This window comes from Cololabis saira, chromosome 13 (genome assembly GCF_033807715.1).
Source record: "Cololabis saira isolate AMF1-May2022 chromosome 13, fColSai1.1, whole genome shotgun sequence".
NCBI lineage: Eukaryota > Metazoa > Chordata > Actinopteri > Beloniformes > Belonidae > Cololabis > Cololabis saira.
The window spans coordinates 35969198-35989367 of record NC_084599.1 but is presented as its reverse complement, the minus strand read 5'-3'; the positions used below and the strand labels follow the sequence as shown (position 1 = coordinate 35989367).

Here is a 20170-nt window from a genome sequence, read left to right as displayed (position 1 = left end):
TTGTGCCCACGCCTCTGATTTTAGAGATTCCCGCCGGCTTGCCGTTCTTCAGACTCTCGTAGATCTCCTGTTCTCGTTACAGTTAATTATAATAACCCGGTTAGCAGTACTCGAGTTGTAAAAAAGAAATCAGGGGGGATGGTGGATTTTATCATATGGGGAGAGATAATTTGTGCTGATTACAAATAATATAATATATTACAAATAATAGCAGTGACCAAAACACCTGCAGAAATACTGCAGGAATGACTTAGCAGCAGTTAAATGCAGCCTTCTGTAAGCTTTAAATATCCACTGGGCTTACATCTAATACATCAAAACACAACAATAAAAAACAGTTTTCTGAACTTATCAATATGATTCTGTCCTTCACAGGATAAGTAAAATGGATCACTGCAAAAACTCAAAATCTTAGCAAGAATATTTGTCTTATTTCTAGTTAAAATGTCTCATTTAAGTAAAAAAAATCTTATTACACTTAATACAAGACTCATCACAAAAAACAATAATTTTCACCTGTTTCAAGTAGATTTTCACTTAAAATAAAATAAAAAAATAAAATAAATAAAAAATAAATAAATAATAAAATATATAAAAAAAAAAAATAAAAAAAAATTGGAAATATTTGTAAATATCTTGTAAATATTATCCGTTTATTTTGTGTTTACTACTTTTTTTTTCTCTCTTGTACTCTCTCTCTCTTCTCTTTTTCTACTTCTACTTTCTACTTTTTATATTGCTCTTTTTTATTATTTAACTATTTATGGTAATTTCTATTTTACATTTTTTGTATAAAGCGTGTGTGTGTTTTGGCTGCTGCACGACTGAATTTCTCCTCTGGGAGATCAATAAAGTCTACTATTCTATTCTATTCTATTCTATAAGTAGAAAAATGGAACAAGAAATTTTTGCTTGTAATGAGAAGATAAATCTTGTCCCACTGGCAGATTTTTCTACTTACCGGTATTTAAAGTGAAAATGTACTTGAAACAGGTGAAAATTGTCAAATAAGTTATTTTTCTGGTGTTATTTTTCTGGTGATGACTCTAAATGTTGAAATAGCAGTAAAACCACATTCATTGATGAAATGACATAAGGGATGGAAAGGGGGGATGGCAGTTTTACAGGGGTGATGATTTGGACCGTTTTTATTTCAGGGGGGATGCCATCCCCCCTCACCCCCCCTCAACTCGAGTACTGCCGGTTAGTCTAAGCTGGAGTATCTGCAGGTTAAGGTTAGTGTAGAGTCCGTCTTACAGCGTATGTCTGCATGCAGCTCTCCATCTCCGCCTGAGTGAGCGTGTTGCTCTCTCTCTCCTCCGGAGGATCTATCCACGACTCCCGCTTGGCCTTGGGCTCCGCCCTCTCGGCGCTCCGCCCTCTTCTTCTGTGGCGCAGCGCCGTGCTGCCCTCAGCGCCGGAGGGCGGCGAGGAGACGCTGCTGGCGACCACGGCGGCGGCGGCCGCTCCCTCGGCCCTGGCTGAGTCCTTCACATCGTGGATCCCATTATCGTCGTCATCATCGCACATTTCAAACATAGCGGCAGGGTCCATGCCCTTTTCCACCATAGTGGGACTTCCCTCCTCCATGAAGCTGTTTTCCAAGGGGGGTCCACCACAGGCGGGTCTTTTGTCCACCTTGACAACACGACACCACTTATGAGCCACTTACTCGCCGTCGTTATAAAGGTTTTTTCCTGCAGGAGACGACGGCGTCGCACGGTGCCGTACCTTCTCTATGAAGCTGACTTTCCTCAGCTTCAAACCGCAGTCGATCAAACTTTCCTCCTCCGTCTCTCCTTCGCTGAACCTCCCGCTGTCGGCCTCGTCCCTCTCGCCGCCCTCCTCGTCGTCAGGCACCCCGCATCCGCCGTTCAAACACTTCTTTTCCCTGATGTGAGTTAAAGGGACAGCTACAAGTCAGGTAAAGTGTGTGTGTGTGTGTGTGTGTGTGTGTGTGTGTGTGTGTGTGTGTGTGTGTGTGTGTGTGTGTGTCTACAGTAGACTTGCAGTCAAGACCGCCTGAACTGAGACCAAGACACTACCAAGACCAGAGAGAATCAAGACCAAAACTAGTTCAGCTCGAGACCGAGACCAAAAAGAAACCTAGTTATTTCATCATCCTGCGTGATTGTAGAACATCAGCTCCATCCTGGTTCAGCTAGTTTCCATACGAGCTTGTATTCAACTGCAGCTCAATAACACAGAGAAGTGGATGATGATGTTGAACTCACTATAAATGTTTCCATCCATCAGCTGAGATCAGATATGTGTGGCGACTGCACTACCGCTATTTCTACACTATTGGAGGATTGACTCCAGTGCTTTTAAGGATTGACACGACTACTAACTAGTCCCAAAGTCCTCTAGCAGAATAACCAGCTCCAACACCCCCCTCCACCTCAGAAAAGTGATGAATAGTAAATGTTACTTATTTAAATTGGACTTAATTTGGAGATGGAACCTGAATTTTAAATATTAAAGATACAATTATCAACTTGAAATGACATTATTTACCATTATAGTAATCTGATTACACCGTACAGGACTGTCTCAGAAGATTTGAATATTGTGATTTTCTGTAATGAAATTACAAAAACAAAAATGTCATACATTCTGGATTCATTACAAATCAACTGAAATATTGCAAGCCTTTTATTATTTTAATATTGCTGATCATGGCTTACATGGCTTCTCAAAAAAATAGAATATTCTGAGAATCTTAATCTTAAAGGAGCTGTATGTAAGAGCAATAATAAAACGAATCATAAAATGACCCCGATATGTCAACAGACATTTAAAAATCATGTTCATTTCAAATACTTATGTCACTGACAACAGCACTCAAGCCAGGATATTCCAGTTTAAAAAGAGGAGTTGCAGCCCTCAACTGATGTTTATGTTGTCATTTTTTGTTTTGGCCTGAAGCTCCACCCTCCACCTATCTCCCAATCACAAAGTCAGTATTGTTTCAGCATCCGGGTTGCCAGCTCGGCTCTAATTATCGCAGCCATGGCAGCCTACGTTCCTGCTGCATTCTGCAGCCTACCTGGCAACCCTGGGTACACGCCGCTCAACAATATTTTGAAAGTGACTGCAGTACCAGTTTTGGCCATTTCTTACAGACGGTTCCTTTAAACTGTAAACCATAATCAGCAATATTAAAATAATAAAAGGCTTGCAATATTTCAGTTGATTTGTAATGAATCCAGAATGTATGACATTTTTTTTAATTGCATTACAGAAAATAAAGAACTTTATCACAATATTCTAATTTTCTGAGACAGTCCTGTATATCAGCATCACTGAAATGGACCTGATTCTTAATCAATCACAACGATATCAAATATTATACAGAGGCCAATGATGCCATATACATTCAAACAAGGCCATTATAAACACAATACTGTAATTAAATACAGACACACATGCAGATGCACCGAAACATTAAATCAGATGCAAAATACAAATAGTTTACAAAACTGTACATTAACCAGAGGAAGAACTGCTGATCACCAGATTCTGTCACCTTGGTGTGAAACAGCATCTCAATGATCTGAGTCCGAGACAAGACCAAGACCACAAAAAAGTGGTCTCCAGACCAAGACCGGTCTCCAGAACTACAGGTCTAGTCTACAGTCGTCCATTCACACACGTAACTGCATGCAGCACAACGACAGCATCATTGTCAGAGACTGACCTTCGTTCCGACGGCCCCAGGCCGGGCCTGGTTCCCCTCAGTCCAGGTCCCGGCATGGTCTGGTCGCTGGGGGAAAGCTGGGCCTTCCCGGCCGCCAGACGGCCGTATTTTAGCAGCACGGAGATCAGCAGGTCCCACACGGCTCTCAGCGTAAGCTCCCCCAGCTTATGGCGCTCATACAGATAAGGCTGCAGCACCTCCTTCACGTTTTGGAGGAACTGGCGGATGATGAGCAGAGTGGCAAGCATCTGGCAGAGAGAGGACAACCGTCACCACACCGAAAATACTTTCATATCATCGTGAAAAGGAAGGATGAAGGTTGTGGTTTAAAGAAGACAACATTACAAGAAGAAAGAAAAGCCCTGAAAAATCACAAAATCCCAAGTTGGGAAAAAAAGCAATGATTAGTTGTTCATGAAGCGTTGAATCTGTCTGTGTTTGAGATGTCTTCAAGAGTGTGGCATTTATAGCAAATATAGTGTCAAAAACATTTTTAACCTTTATCTAATTAACTAATAATTAAAGTTAAAACAATGAATATACAGGACTGTCTCAGAAAATTAGAATATAGTGATTTTCTGTAATGCAATTACAAAAACAAAAATGTCATACATTCTGGATTCATTGCAAGTCAACTGAAATATTGCAAGCCTTTTATTATTTTAATATTGCTGATTATGGCTTACAGTTTAAGAAAACTCAAATATCCTATCTCAAAAAATTTGAATATTCTGGGAATCTTAATCTTAAACTGTAAGCCATAATCAGCAATATTAAAATAATAAAAGGCTTGCAATATTTCAGTTGATTTGTAATGAATCCAGAATGTATGACATTTTTGTTTTTTTAATTGAATTACAGAAAATAAAGAACTTTATCACAATATTCTAATTTTCTGAGACAGTCCTGTATATTCATTGTTTTAACTTTAATTTTTAGTTAATTAGATGAAGGTTAAAGTTACTTAGTTACTGTTGTTAACTCTGAATAACTAACCACATTGTTGACTGTTTTAAATGGAAATATTCATCTTGTAGAAGAAATATCAACTTAATTTGACTTAATTAAAACATGTTTTTTTCTAACTGCTTCGGATTCAACGACACAACACATTTGCAGTTTTAAACAAATCCAGAACTGAAAAAAATGGCACAATACACTCCAACTATCTGCAACCATCCGTCGATTTAATCAGCGTTGACGTACTATAAATATCTCATCACATTTTATTCTGCAGTGAAGTTAGACAGCTTTCACCACGCGTTTATTTACAAGAGTAAACAGTCAGCTCTCCAGAGTCAACTAATTTACACCAAATACATTCCTAGGTATAATTAAACGGTCGTGTGTAAAAGTTGCGTGACTGGATGGCTTCGACCCCAAAAACCCTCTCAATTAGGTTTTCCCGTGACAGAGTTTCTCATTTCAGCTAAGAGGAATGTAAAATTTATGCTAAAGCTTCTGGGTATGTCAGCAGAAATTAAAGTAAAAGGTCCTGCGAAACCAGAAATGTGCTTTAAGGCCAGAAAATCCAGCAGTACACTTTTTTAATTCATCTGTTTAATATCAGTACACCCGAGAGGCATCGTAAGATTTAACCTGCTGCGAGGGATCGATCTGAAGTCAACGTTTAATACCGCACATGAGGTGGAGGTGGAGTCAACTGGAGTCAACACAGCAAAGCAAACAACAAAATCTGACTAAATAAAATCCTGAAAAACGTGCAGATTTTTTGTTTTTTTAGTTTCTAGGAGAGTTAAAAAAAAAAAAGGGCTCCTGTTCTCCTGCTGCTGCCGGCTGGGAGAGTCAGCAGAGACACAAACTGTCACATTCAACCAAACTAAACACTTTTAATTACGTTTAATTAAAAGTTAACTAAGCAGCGTTTTCACGCTTTTGTCAAATGCTCACGTTAATTGGTTTCTCTCTCTTAAAGTTTACTTCACTGCCTGCGTGGTGGCTGTCGTGTCTGAACTGGCTGACTCCCGGAGAGTAAACAAACGTGTACAAACATCTGGGAGAAGCCGAGTTGTTCTCGTTAGACGAGGGGAAACTATGAAGTCAGGTGACCTTAGCGGAGGATGACTAACTCAGCAAGCTGCCACTCAAGCTGAGAGCGCCACGGAAACTGAGACTGTGTGAAGTTCAAACCTGAGTGGTGAGAAGTGCCTTTGGAAAAAAACCATTCACACAAACACCACGGCAGGAAAAGACCAAAGATCCACTTTCACAGGTACGAGGGATGAACGTAGAAAAATCAGACAAAGCCTTCGTCAACACGAAGATGTACCGGCGAAATTAATGTAGGTACTAAAATGAAGAAAGATTTTGATCAATGTTAAGTGAAGAAAAAGCCAAAGGCCCCAAAAATGTATAGTACGAGAAGCAAAGCACCACAGCATCACCAGACCTGGGGTCCGTTCCACAAAGCAGGTTCAACAAACTCTGAGTCTAATCCTGAACTCTCAGTTGATCTACTCTGAGTTTTCGGTTCCAGAACAGCGGATTTGAGTTAATTTACTCAACTCTAAGTAGTTTCACCTGGAGTTAAGCGTGTGTGCCACAACTATCAAAAGCCAGTATCTATAGAGCCCTGATACAACGATTCACCATGGCAACCGGCGACCACATAAGATCCACATACTTTTTCTTTTTTTTCTTTAAACTTTATTTAACATTTCATTTTACAAAATCCCTTTGAAGAAACATTAGTTTGCATCTGAAGATCCACATACTTCACGCCACTGGAGTTAGAAGTGTAAATACGTGCGTATGGCGAGTATGAGAGCATATTTCAGAAAAAAAACACAGCTGCAGCAGTAAAGGAGAGACAATTGGCGTGGGAGAAAGTTGCTGCAGTCAATGTGTAAGTTTGAATGCAGTATTCATTTAACATTTAAGCACACTGTCTTATAATATTACAGATGGAAAGGTATTGAATGAAATTTTATTGTCATTTAGATCAGGGGCAGCCGCCACACCTCGGCTTCAGGGGAAAATGTAAATGTTTTTTTTTTTAATACATTTATGGAATTACTCTGTCTATTTGTATTGATTTATCCTATTACTTAATACATATAAAATAACTACAAATGCATATCAGAACAACATGATGGATTACACTAAGTATTATCTATCCCAACACTTGTACCCCCTCATATCTTGAAGTGGTCGGTCGCTATCAATCTCGTTTTTAGCGCGCTCTGCAGTGTTACTAACTTACAAAAATGAAAAGGAAGCAGACAACCATGCAATTTAATTATGCAAGTTCATTTTAAGCTAAAATATCAAATCACCCTACCCTCTTATAAATCTGTTTAAGGGAAATATTTGACTTTTTTTACTCACTCTCTTTCTGTCTTCTGCTCCCTCCCTCTGCTTTTTGCATTTGGACTTTAACTGTTTGAGGTTAAACTCGGATGTCCCTGTGATATTGTTGCACTGACATAGTGAATAAAGTGAACCGAATGAGTTAAATTGCGTTTTTCAGATACGCTTTTTCTGCTCTCTAACTCTGCTCTCGCTGTCCGTGGTGTGGAAAACGGATGTGTATTGCGTAAAGGCCCATTGGCTGAATTGACGCCACTGAGGGAGGAGACGGAGAGAAACTCAGGCTTTATTGAAGAAAACCTGCTAGCGAGCAGGTTAGGTTCACAGGGTCAGTTGCCATAGTAACTGACTCAGAGTTTGAGTTACATCGCTTTCTGGAACTGAAAACTCCGGGTTTCCCTCATCATAGGGTTAACAAACTTTCACAAAACCCGCTTTCTGGAATACCCCCCTGCTCAAACCAAAACACACCACATCTGTTTGTTTACATGCAGAGGTCTATGTAAGACAAGACGGCCCTTTGGCCCCACCCAGGCAGACTCAACCGGACTCGTACTTTGGACCTGACTAAAGCCCTGAAGAACCAGGGAACAGACACCACAAACATCTGGAGCCGGACGACCAGGGACGGCAGCAGGTTGACCCGGACCTGCCGCTGCAGACTCCGCAGCAGGAACATCACCTGCAGCATCTTTCACAGACGCGTGGATGGACAGGCACATAAACCAATGCATACGTAAGCAGTAGGGCTGGGGATCGATTCAAATATAAAGAATCGATTCGATTCCGATTCTTAAGATTCAGAATCGATTATCACACTTTGATTCGATCCGATTCGATTCCGATATTGATTGGGTTAGTGTTATTAAAACAGTTTTTTGAGCTGTTGCATGAATTATATGACTGTAGTTCTGCAACATATTAATACTAGTATTATATTGAGATTCAACAGCAAGTATTGGCAGCTAATGATGCTGTAAGGATCAATCACCTCCCAGAATGCTGATAGAACTGCTTTCAGAAACATCGTGGGGCAGAATTATCAATTTATCCCATTTCCCATTGATGAGAATTTGGTTTTTAGCATTTTATGCAAATGTAACCCCAATACGGTATATAAAGCAAAGAAATATACACAATTTATGCAATTATAACTGAAAACTTTAATGTTTTCATACTTTTAAACATATCTAAAAGACAAAAACATGGTACTAGTTATTCTCGTGTCCAACAAAACAATCCTTTTTTGGGCATAAACAAAAAAATACCAAAAGTTGTAATGATGGGAAAAAAATAAAAAATAAAAAAATAAAAAAAATAAAAAGAAAAGAAAATCGATCTTTAGACATATGAATCGATTTTTAGGAATTAATATGAGAATCGATTTAGAATTGGAAAATTGATCTTTTCAACACAGGCCTAGTAAGCAGAGCGTTTAACGGCGGGAGACGGGGACTACGGGGTGGAACTGCGACTGGGACCTACCTCCTTCAGGCGCTCCATGTCTTTGAGGTAGAATCCAATGTAAAAAAGGCTGAGATAAGAATTTACAAACTGAAACTGCAAGAGACAGAAACACAGCGTCACACAGATGAACATGGAGTTGTTGGGTTTTAATGTTCAAAAAAAAGATACGATTTTGCTCACAAGAACCATTTTGATGATGAGATTTTTCTCATAGGCACTCTGGAGTCTGTAGTTTTCTGCGGAAACACGAAGCGGCGAATACTCAACAAACGTTACACACTGACACGACTGGACTTCTGAAAGTGGTTCAGATGAGGTTCAGTAGAGTAGATCCGACTCGGATCGCTCCGCGGGTTTGACTCTCACCCATGTCATTGAGCCAGCAAGCAATCTTCCTGTACACCTCGTCACATGCGGTCACAGTGATAGCGAGCATGATTTTGGGGATGAAGCGAGCCAGCCGAGGCATTTCCTTGATCCCCATCACGAATTCCTGCAGAGACACCAGAGAAGCTTTTTACTCAGTTTCAATTTTCACTTCTTTGAAAAAAACAAACCATCAACTTGTGCAAAACCAAGACAATCTACTCTTGAATCATTGGCATCTACAACCTTTACCTTTTAATCTTAAAGAGGCAAACGCAGCAGGAAAGGTGGATAACACCCGCTTCTACGAACAGATATGTCGTTGAGTAGGAAGTTGTCACATCTCCCTCGAGACGCTTCTTTGAGATTACAGACAGATTTTAACAACTAAAAGTGCCACTGCGGAGCAGCTAATACAGATTTATGATATTCCCAGGTCACATTTTTATAAATATTTACCACTTAGAAATGTTGTAGCCTCAAATTCAGATATTTTCCCATAATGCACTTCCAATTCTTTGTTGGACTCAATTTTCAAATGTAAACAGGCCAGGAAGCAGATAATAATGGCACTTTTCCACTAGTACCTACTCAGCCTTGCTCGGCTCGACTCCACTCGGTTCGGCGCTTTCCCACTAGGGGTCTAACGTGCCGAGTAGATACTTTTTCTGTATCTATTCTACCGAGGTTCTAAGCGGCTGAGTCGGGCTGTATCTAAGGTCATCACACTACAGGCCACCGATTGGTCGGGGGGTTGGAGTCAGACGTCTGAGTCAGGATATGGACATTAGCAAAAGAGCGACTCTGACGGCGGCTTCTTGTTCATTTTATTCGACCAGCAATGGCAGCGCAGACGTCTGAGACTCTGAGGTGCAGATGTTCATAAACCTGGTGGCTGAGGAGAGAATTAAAAATGGACGGGCGATAAGGAACGACCAGATCTACTAGGAGCTCTGTCACTTCATAGCTGCTCGCGGCTCCCAACTGACTTTTCATCAGACAAACTAAAATAAATGAAACTCCTCGACGCTTGAAGCTTCTCTCACTCTCATTTTTTAACCTGATATCGAACACAAGTCACAGACCCAGCAGCACATCTATCATCTCCTCCAGGTTCTACACCTTTAATGTTGTTGTCTTCTTCGTTTAGATCACACAATCAAATATGTCACAGCAGCTTCACTCCAACCTCCTACTTCTGGTAAAGAAAACAGGCCGAGTTGAGCCGAGCCGAGCTGAGATGAGTAGAGCCGAGTAGGTACTAGTGGAAAAGTGCCATTACTGCACTGTTTTGGTGCGACCCCGGAGGATACCATCCCTTTTAGATGGTGTGAAACTTGCATGATGACCTTCTGTAACTGTTTTCCCAATGTAAGGTTGTACATGTATCCATGTTCTTTTTGTTTTTTTTTGTGTTTCACTCATAGTGACATGTACCGTCTTATTTGCTCAGGAGTCAATATACGGTAAGTAATATAAGTTGTAAAAACAATATCCCATGCACACTCACGCACACTTATTTTTTTGTCTTTATTTTTTATTATTTATATATTGCATTATTAGTTTGCCATCACTTTTGTGTAGTTATACTTTTTGTTTGTGTATGTTAATCTTGTGTTCTTTATAACACAGGAAATTTTAATAACTTCGGTGGAGGCTTCAAATAAGCCCATTGGGGTTTTTGCCTCTTCCTGCACCTATAGTTTTTATATTTGATATTTCCTGTATATTTTTAAAACTGTGCAAAACAATAAACTAAACTAAAACTAAACTGTACCAGGAGATTGATATTGTTTAAATGGAATGACACTATTCCACCGATGTATCGTCATTGGATCAGAGAAGTTATGAGCCATCTTAAATTGGAAAAGATAAGATATGATAAGATAAGATAAGATAAGATAAGATAAGATAAGATAAGATAAGATAAGATAAGATAAGATGTCAGGGGAGCCACTCAGAGATTTTACTGAATTTGGCAAACTCTTTTGACTTTTGTTGAGGATATAAATGCTGATAGCTTTGCCATGTAACTATTATCTGTAATTTTTGTGTTGTATTCGTTCCTTTGGCGTTATTATGTTTGTATGTTATTTTTTTTGTCTGCCATTTGAAAACTAATTAAAAAAAAGCCTTGATCATAAAAAAAAAGTACCACTGCTGTTTTCAGTGAAGTGGGACGAACCAACGAGACGGATGTGGACTGTGGACTGTTGCTTTACCTGCAGTTCAAAGCAGATGAGCATGACGAGGAACACGAAGCAGAGGCAGAGGATACAGATGGGCAGGCTGACCAGCCACCTGAACACACGCCTCCGCCACGGAGGGTAGTAGAACTCCTCACATCCCGTCACGGGGCTGCAGCGCTTCACTCCCTGCAGACGGGGAGCGTGAAGCAGCGTTAAACAGGAGACAGGAGGAAGGGAGCGCTGAGGAGGAACCGGAGCGTTAGTGCGCCTCACCCGGAACTGAGGCCGCGGCTCCTCCAGGGACTCGGCCGGCGCGTCCAGCGTCCCCCACTTGTACGCCAGCTCGGCGCCCCTCCTCTTCCACCGCTCCAGGAACAGGGTGGCCCACACCACGTTGAACAGCGCAAACACCACGCAGCAGATGTCGCGGCTCGTCTGGAAACACAAACACGCAGATGTCTCTCCGACTGCCACGAGGTGATGGCATTCCCTGGTTTGCAAATTAGGCTGCAAAAAAAGGAGGGATGTGGGCTCGGCTCTCCTCACCTGATCTGACTCTGTGAGCATCCACAGCACGAAGCCGATCACAGCAGGATACAACATAGACGTGGTGTAGAAACCCAGCCAGGCGAAATACATCGCAATCTTCACCCCGAAGTAGTCACAGATATCATCTGCAGACACCATTTTTTTTATTTAGAACATAAAAAAATCCCCAAAAAATAAAACAGAAGAAAAATAAATCAATAAAATGACAACTTAAATTGATTTTTTGTCGGTTTCCTTAGCATCTTTTCACTTTCTGTTTTCAGAGCTATCATTATTATTATTATTATCATTATTATTGCTATTATTATTATTATTATTACTATTATTATTATCATCATCATCGTCATTATTGTTATTATTATTATTACTATTATTATTATTTTGTGTAGACTTATGATTTTTCATTTGTTCTTTTTGTATATTCTATTCTGTTAAAAGGTGGGCAAGATAAGCTTTATGCTTCAAGCCCAGACCTTTTCGGTGAAAATAATCACAATGTTGACCAGGGAAAAACCTGTGTTATCTTGTTTGTTGATTTTTATGTTTGTAGATGACCGAAATAAATATTAACTATAACTATAACTATAACATAAAAAAGAACAATAATAATCACTGAATAATAAATGTAACGTCGTAAAAAAAGTAGTTGAGGATTAATAAATACAATAACAAATGCTCAAAAAAGGAGTAAGAAGAAGTAAAAAACATGTGAATTCAATACTATTTCTTTTAAGTCGGACCCTAGTTATTAAATATGAAAGAAAAGAAAAAACTTCACATAGTTAAAGGTTGCACAAATTAATAGTAAGAATTTTATAAATATAAATTGCGGTATAACCGAGTATTAATCACTTGCTTCCCTGTATTCATCTATGCGTAAAAGCAGACATTAGAATATATATATTTCTACACACATTAAAGCAGTGGTTCTCAAATGGGGGTACGTGAAGGCACTCCAGGGGGTACGTGAGATTTTAAAATATACATATATTTGAAAAGTAGCTGTAGCATCCATGCAAAAATCCTTTAAAAATAAATGTTTCATAAATAATTGAGGAAAATATAAGTCTAAATTCATAAAATGAATTTTATCTTCAGGCTATTCAACTTATTATCCTAAAACCGCAGAGTATCCCCCACACCAGGATGGTTCACCTAACCTGTCAAATGCCACCTGGCTTCACCTGTCAATCACTTGGACCAACGATGGAGTCGTGGTTGAAGCATAGCAGCAATATTTTTATGTTTAATAAATCAGTTACTGATGGCACAGTGCTCTGTTTTAGGTCTTTTTTTTACAACCAAAAGTGCTTTGCGCTGGTTAGGGGGTACTTGGCTGAAAAAATATTTCACAGGGGGAACATCACTGAAAAAAGGTTGAGGACCACCGCAAGCATACACATCCACATGTACTTGTTTCTGTTCAGACTGAAAGTGAAAGTGTTTATGCACAACATCTGTGAGACGCTGACCTAAAGGTTGTTTCTCGCAGACGGCCTGGACCCAGGACTTCATCAGCTGGCTGAGGATCCTCTGCTCGTGGAGAGGAAATAACTGCTGGATGACGCCTCTGGCACTGAGCTCTGGAACTGCACAGTCAAGAAGACACACAACACAGTTTAAATCTGTTAAAGGGGCACGAAAATCAAGAAATATTTAAAGAGAGTGACGGAACAGAGATGTTCCTATTATTTAATAATGATAAACGTCGGGTGTGTAGATACACCTTGGGGAGAGAGGATGCCACCTACTGATCGGCTGACCCTCTAGGAAGCTGATATTATGAAGAGCCTCCCCGTGTTTGGCACGTAGATTGTCCAACCAGTACTTAATGATGCTCTGCCTCTCCTGCAGAGATAGGAGAACGACACAGGTGAGGATATCTGAGTGTATGTGTGTATTAGGCCTGTGTTGAAAAAATCGATTTCCAAATTCTAAATCGATTGTCATATTAATTCCTAAAAATCGATTCATATGTCTAAAGATCGATTTTTTTTTTTTTTAAATTTGGGTTTTTTTTGTTTTTTTTTTAATTTTATTTATTTATGTATTTTTCTTTTTCATCATTACATTACAACTTTTGGTTATTTTTTTGTTTATTCCCAAAAAAGGAATGTTTTGTTGGACACGAGAATAACTGGTGCCATGTTTTTGCCTTTAAATATGTTTAAAGGTATGAAAACATTAAAGTGTTAGGTTATAATTGCAAAAATTGTCTATATTTCATTACTTTATATACTGTCTTGGGGTTACATTTGCAAAAAATGCTAAAAACCAAATGCTCAAAAATTAAAAACCAAAATAGACCGAAAATGGAACAAATAAAAACGGAATGTCGGAAAAAATAAAACCGATTTCATACGACTCTGTTTCCTCCCTGGATCTGTTTGGTAATTCTGACCCACATGATGTTTCTGAAAGCAGTTCTATCAGCATTCTGGGAGCTGATTGGTCCTTACAGCATCATTAGCTGCCAATACTTGCTTTTTAATCTCAATATAATACTAGTATTAATATGTTGCATAACTACAGTCATATAATTCATGCAACAGCTCTAAAAACAGTTTTAGTAACATTAACCCAAATCAATATCAGAATCGAATTGGATCGGATCGAATCAAATCTTGATAATCGATTCTGAATCTTAAGAATCGGAATCGAATCGATTCTTGACATTTGAATCGATTCCCAGCCCTAGTGTGTACATGGGTGTGTACATGGGTGTGTGTGTGTGTCGCGGACACGGACCTGGGAGGTGAAGAAGCACAGCTCGCTCTCGATGTTCTCGTAGATGTAATCCTCCTCGCAGGAGAAGCTCCGCGTCCCCCCGCCGAACTCCGGCTTCACCGCCTTCCTCAGCCCCATCTCCTCGGCCCCTCGGAGCAAACTGCACACCGTTTGTTCGTTACTGTACAGTACGTTTCTACGCCGAGGCCTGAGTGCGGTGGTGTATTCATTCAGCTCCTTCTCTTCTGTTATTGATCGCCGATAAATCTGAGAACTCACACACCGCAGTGGCCCCTCAGGCTGTCGGGCTTTGTGGAGACTGAAAATAACGGCACAAGCTTTCCTCCACTTAAGATGTGATCCGGTTATTCAAGGTGTTATAAAGCGACAACAAAAATACTCTGCAAGACTTGTGCCAAATAAGTTCATGCAAATTCTACTAATTGTTGACTTAACCAGATGAGATAAGGTAAGGTGAGGTAAGGTAAGGTAACTTTATTGATACCCCAAGTTAGATTTGTTTGCAGGTAAAAAGTACTTACAACCAGTATTCGAGTTGTAAAAAAAAAATCAGGGGGGATGGTGGATTTTATCATATGAGGACAGATAAAAACACCTGCAGAAAGACTGCAGGAATGACATAGCAGCAGTTAAATGCAGCCTTCTGTAAACTTTAAATATCCACTGGGCTTACATCAAATACATCAAAACACACAATAAAAACATATTGATAAGTTTTCTGAACTTATCAATATGACTCTGTCCTTCACAGGATAAGTAAAATGGATCACTGCAAAAACTCAAAATCTTAACAAGAATATTTGTCTTATTTCTAGTTAAAATGTCTAATTTTAGTAAAAAAAAATCTCATTACACTTAAAACAAGACTCATCACTGGAAAAAACAACAATTTTCACCTGTTTCAAGTAGATTTTCACTTAAAATAAGTAGAAAAATCTGCCAGTGGAACAAGATTATTTTGCTTGTAATGAGAAGATAAATCTTGTCCCACTGGCAGATTTTTCTACTTATTTCAAGTGAAAATTTACTTGAAACAGGTGAAAATTGTCAAATAAGTTATTTTTCTGGTGTTATTTTTCTGGTGATGACTCTAAATGTTGAAATAGCAGTAAAACCACATTCATTGATGAAATGAAATAAGGGATGGAAAGGGGGGATGGCAGTTTTACAGGGGGGATGATTTGGACCGTTTTTATTTCAGGGGGGGATGCCATCCCCCCTCATCCCCCCTCAACTCCAGTACTGACTACAACAACACCATACAGTACAGTGACAGTGACACAAGACAAACAGGAGAATAACAAAACAAAACATTGACGGACAAACAAAACAAATGCTCCAGATTGAATAAGCAATACAATAGATAGATAAATAAATAAATAAATAAATAGACCTAGATGGACGATGGAAAATCATGTCCTATTTAGGGCATTAGTAGCTGAGGGGACAAAACTACATTTATACCTTTTAGTTTTGCACAAAGGCATTTTAAATCTACGGCCAGAAGGGAGATACTGGAATTTGCCGTGTACTGGATGAGATTCGAGATGGCAAACATTTGATCTAAATCAGAATTTTGCAAATCTTTCCTATTCAGACTGGACGGACGTGTAAAGATGTCGGGATGATTTACCTCGGCTTCCAGGCGGTTTCGTAGATTTTTTAACAATAAAAATTATCCTTAATGGACATTTTAATTTCTCCTCTTCCGTCTTTAGCTCATCATCTCTTGTGCCCCTTCCTCCTCATCTTCATCCTTCTGTCTGTCAGACGTCATCCCTCTGCTTTCCTTCTCCATCAGCCCATATCTTATCCTTCCTTTCTCCTTTCTCCTCTCTTCCCGTCCTTCCCAGCGGCTTTGCGGCGAAATCACATTACTAATATTGCACCCAGCGTTCCCCACAGAGCAGCAGCCCTCCCTGCTCTCATGTACTTGCATGTATAGTTATCACACATGCACACAGGAGTGCTGTGTGCACATGGATGGGCAGCATAGACGCCTCATGACGGATTACAGCAGATATTTGAGGTGCGAGCATCACAATAAAGGTAAAAACCAACCAAATGTTTAGTTAATTTCAAGGTCTTTTTCTCTTTTCTCTGCTCTCTTATTCTATTAAAACGCTCACTGCCTTTTATTCCAGTTCTTCACATTCAAGTGGCGTGGACAAAGATAACCTCATAAAAGAGCAGAGCTCTGCCGAGGGAAAGTGTCTCCTCAAAGGTTTATGCTAATCTAGCAAAGGTATATCAAACACGGCGTGTTGAAATGAAACTCAGCAGAACGGCGCGATAAAGCGTCCAGCCACAAAAGAGGACTGAGTAGAGGGTAAGAAAAAGTAGGGCCAGATTTATTTTAGCAGCTAGACTTGTGCATTCTGCTGAGGTTGTTGTTTTTTTAAGCATCTAACATAAACTAGTACACAGAAAATGAAACAGGAAATGAAAGGAAAACTCAAAAGGGACGACTGGAAGTTGAGACGATGAAATACTTTCTGGGTTATCGTTTCAATCTGGTGAAATGTGTGTCGGGCCGGCGACCTCCAGCACGCGTCTGCGTGTGCGCGGCGAGCGAGCAAGCGACTGGGTCACACAGCAATCGTTTTCTTCGAGCGTCTCATCTCAAACCCACCGGCACGGTTGCAGGACTAACACTCCATCCATCCAGGCACCAATTACCGCTTTTTCACTTCCCCTCCATCGCTCTCCACGTTAGACTTCTCTACCGTTCCTTCCCGCCCCAGGCCATCCATCTGTTCCTGAGCTAAAAGGTCTTATTCCAGAGGTGCATTGTCAAATACGCACTGAGCAAACGGAGCTCAGCGTCTGTTAGGGCTGGGCGATATGGACCAAAAGTCATATCTCGATATTTTCTAGCTGAATGGCGATACTCGATATTTATCGATATTTTTTCTGTGCCATAATTGGGGTTTCCCCCAAAGCATTATAGCATAGCACCTCTGTTAGCTTCATTTTTTTCTGAGGCAAACGCTTAAAAAAACAGTCAGTTTTAATACAAAGCCTCGTGCCAAATGTCACACAGGTACCTTTATTAACAGAGGTCTGCACAATATCAAAATGTATAAAACAAATGAAATAAAAATAAACTGCCTGCATATATAGAATAAAAATGCTTCTTGAATAAAATAAAACAAATATCCCTTTCCTGCATAACAATTAAATTAAAATACACTGTGCAATTAATCAAATGTAGACAGTAACAGGCAGACTTTTCCACTGAGGTTGACAGTTGTGCAAATAACAAAATATTTGTGCAAATCTCAAATAAAACATTCAAGTCAATTTGTCACAAAATAAGCTATATCAAAATCATAAAAAAAAATAAAATAAAATAAAAAAAATTTAATCGATATAAACGATATTGTCTCGTACCATATCGCGTTTGAAAATATATCGATATATATTAAAATCTCGATATATCGCCCAGCCCTAGCGTCTGTCAGGAGAGCAACAGCCCCCTTGCTGCCGCCGCCCCCGCAGTATTTGTACATATCAGTCAGTGCGGAAATTAAAATGACCCCCCAGGCTGATCCCCCATCTTCTCAAGGCTTTGTCTCCTAAGAAAAGGCCGACCAGGCACGATAATTAGAGTAACTACAGTTCAAACAATTAAGCCGGACTCCAAACCATCAACAAGCTTCCAATTAACCTGCAGCTCTGCAGGACACGGGGCGTCAGGGGCCTCTGGTACCATCAGTGATTCACCACGCATGAGCTGAGCCGCCGTGTGTACAGCTGCAGGTAAATATAAAACCCTGGAAAACTGAATGAATATTTCAAACCGAGGCCAACAGGCTGGGATATCTTTGTGTTTGACATTCCAACCGCATTTCTAGGACTTTAAAAATAAATATATACCTCAAACTACTGGAGGAAGAGATTTCTCACAAGGTGATGAATTCAGACACAGTTACAGCAGCAGCTGCTACAGCGAGGTTGGACCAGGATAAACGTGTTATATAGTTTCAGGTGGGAGTTGGACTCCATCATCGCCGCCCTTTTTCACAGCTTGTGTTCATAACTTTTAGTGAGGAAGAAGTCGCTGGTACTTGCAGCGATGCCGACTCTGTACCGGTCTACGGTGCTGAAGAAAGAGCCCAAAGGAAGAATTCACATATTCTTACAGACGATAAACTGTAAGAAGAAGATTTAATTCTGGTTACAAGTGGATGAAATAAATGTCCTCTGCTGGGTGGCCGGACCGTCCCACAGAGATTTGGAATAGAGTCACCGCTTCACTTCCAGCTGAGATGGTTCGGATCTGATGATCCCGCCTCCGTGGGGAAGTACAGTATATTAAACATGTCCGAACAGAGGCAGAGAGATTATGTCCCTATCCTAGCTTAGGAACACCTCTGTGTTTCCCTGGAGGAGAAAAGGGACGGGGGAAAGACGGGCCGGGCCTCGGCTCAGGCTGCTGCCACTTAAGTGGGAGTTAATCATAAAATGGAAGTATATGGAAATATGGAAATTATGAAAAAAATTCATGTTACTTAATTAACATGAAGCTTCAACAAAGAGTTTGTTAAATCAGTTTAACTAAAAGCGGGTTTTAGTGCAGACAAGTGCCAGTCGGGATGAAGATATTACCAACTATTGGTAAGTTAACCAACTATTTATTATATTGTACTTACTATGTTTATGGTACACTTATTCAGTTTCTATTTTACTGTATTTTTTTTTATTTTTCATACTTATAATTTAGCTTTATCGCTAATTTTATGCTCAGTTCATGTTGCCCTGAACATGTATCTGACTTTGAGCTGCTGTAACACCCAAATTTCCCCTCTGGGGATCAATAAAGGACTATCTTATCTTATCTTATCTTATCTTGTCTTATCTTATCTTATCTTATCTTATCTTATCTTATCTTATCTTATATTAAATATATTCATGTGTAATCATCTATGAGCGGAGACAGACACAGAGATGGGTGTTGTTGATTTGCATGAACTGACATAAATAAGCCTTTTTCAAACATCCTCTAATTTTCTGAGTATTACCAACACTGAGAAAAAGAATGTGCTGTATGATATTGATACACCAGTTTTGATTGATTAATCTCACGTTCTTATCCAGGGAAGTTAAGCAGCTTTTCCCTTCTTCATGTCAGTGCCAGCTGATGGTCTTGATGAAGGGCGGATGATGAACGAATGCATATATACGTACGGAAAAAAATGTTTTTCATAACAGCTCGTGATTGAGAGGACAACCAAAAAGAAGATGACTTATAATCAACTGCCGCTCACGTCTGGGGAGATTTCTTACTTTTCGTATGTAGCCGTGATGAAGAATGCGTAGACTCTGGTGTGTTTGTGATGTCGGATTTGGATGATGAGCTCCGGGATTCCCAGCCGGATGTGATTCAGTAGCCATAGTAACGTGTGGTCATCTGTAGTGTCTGTGGCAGGAGAAAAACAAAAAAACTAAACATTTTCTTTCCACACCCACACATCGCTGCATGCAGGATCAGCAGGGTACTCCCACAGCCGTGGACTATTTATTCCCGCGCAGCAGCTGCAGGTCGGGGATGACGATCTTTCTTTACCTCCTACGGCTGGAATCATGGAAAATATTACAGGAATGAAACACTACTGCGTACTTTATTTTTGGCAGTAAAGTAAAGTTTCTCTGCCTTTTTAAATAGATAATAAATGAAACAAGATTACATTTTCAATGTTTTATTTATGTACACATGTCTAATGTGTTTTTGATAGGAAAAATACTGGAAAATTAGGAGATTAACGCCTGCATTCCTTTTCTAAACAAGATCTTGATGGTTAAATAAATTAGCTTAAGG

General features: G+C 39.8%; 1 protein-coding gene across 2 annotated transcripts in view; it reads right to left on the bottom strand.

Moving 5' to 3' along the window:
- The window catches only part of ano8b (anoctamin 8b), a 74390-nt gene that overhangs the window by 12048 nt on the left and 42172 nt on the right, over positions 1 to 20170 (bottom strand). For both annotated transcript variants that reach the window (XM_061738800.1, XM_061738801.1), the window contains exons 3-15: positions 19639 to 19771; positions 14350 to 14488; positions 13353 to 13449; positions 13074 to 13190; positions 11599 to 11726; positions 11326 to 11487; positions 11086 to 11238; positions 8864 to 8990; positions 8678 to 8733; positions 8516 to 8590; positions 3701 to 3948; positions 1732 to 1891; positions 1258 to 1638 (exon numbers count right to left, since the gene is read on the bottom strand). In XM_061738800.1, the coding sequence (XP_061594784.1) occupies positions 1258 to 1638; positions 1732 to 1891; positions 3701 to 3948; positions 8516 to 8590; positions 8678 to 8733; positions 8864 to 8990; positions 11086 to 11238; positions 11326 to 11487; positions 11599 to 11726; positions 13074 to 13190; positions 13353 to 13449; positions 14350 to 14488; positions 19639 to 19771 (1976 nt within the window). The remainder of the gene's footprint in view (positions 1 to 1257; positions 1639 to 1731; positions 1892 to 3700; positions 3949 to 8515; positions 8591 to 8677; positions 8734 to 8863; positions 8991 to 11085; positions 11239 to 11325; positions 11488 to 11598; positions 11727 to 13073; positions 13191 to 13352; positions 13450 to 14349; positions 14489 to 19638; positions 19772 to 20170) is intronic.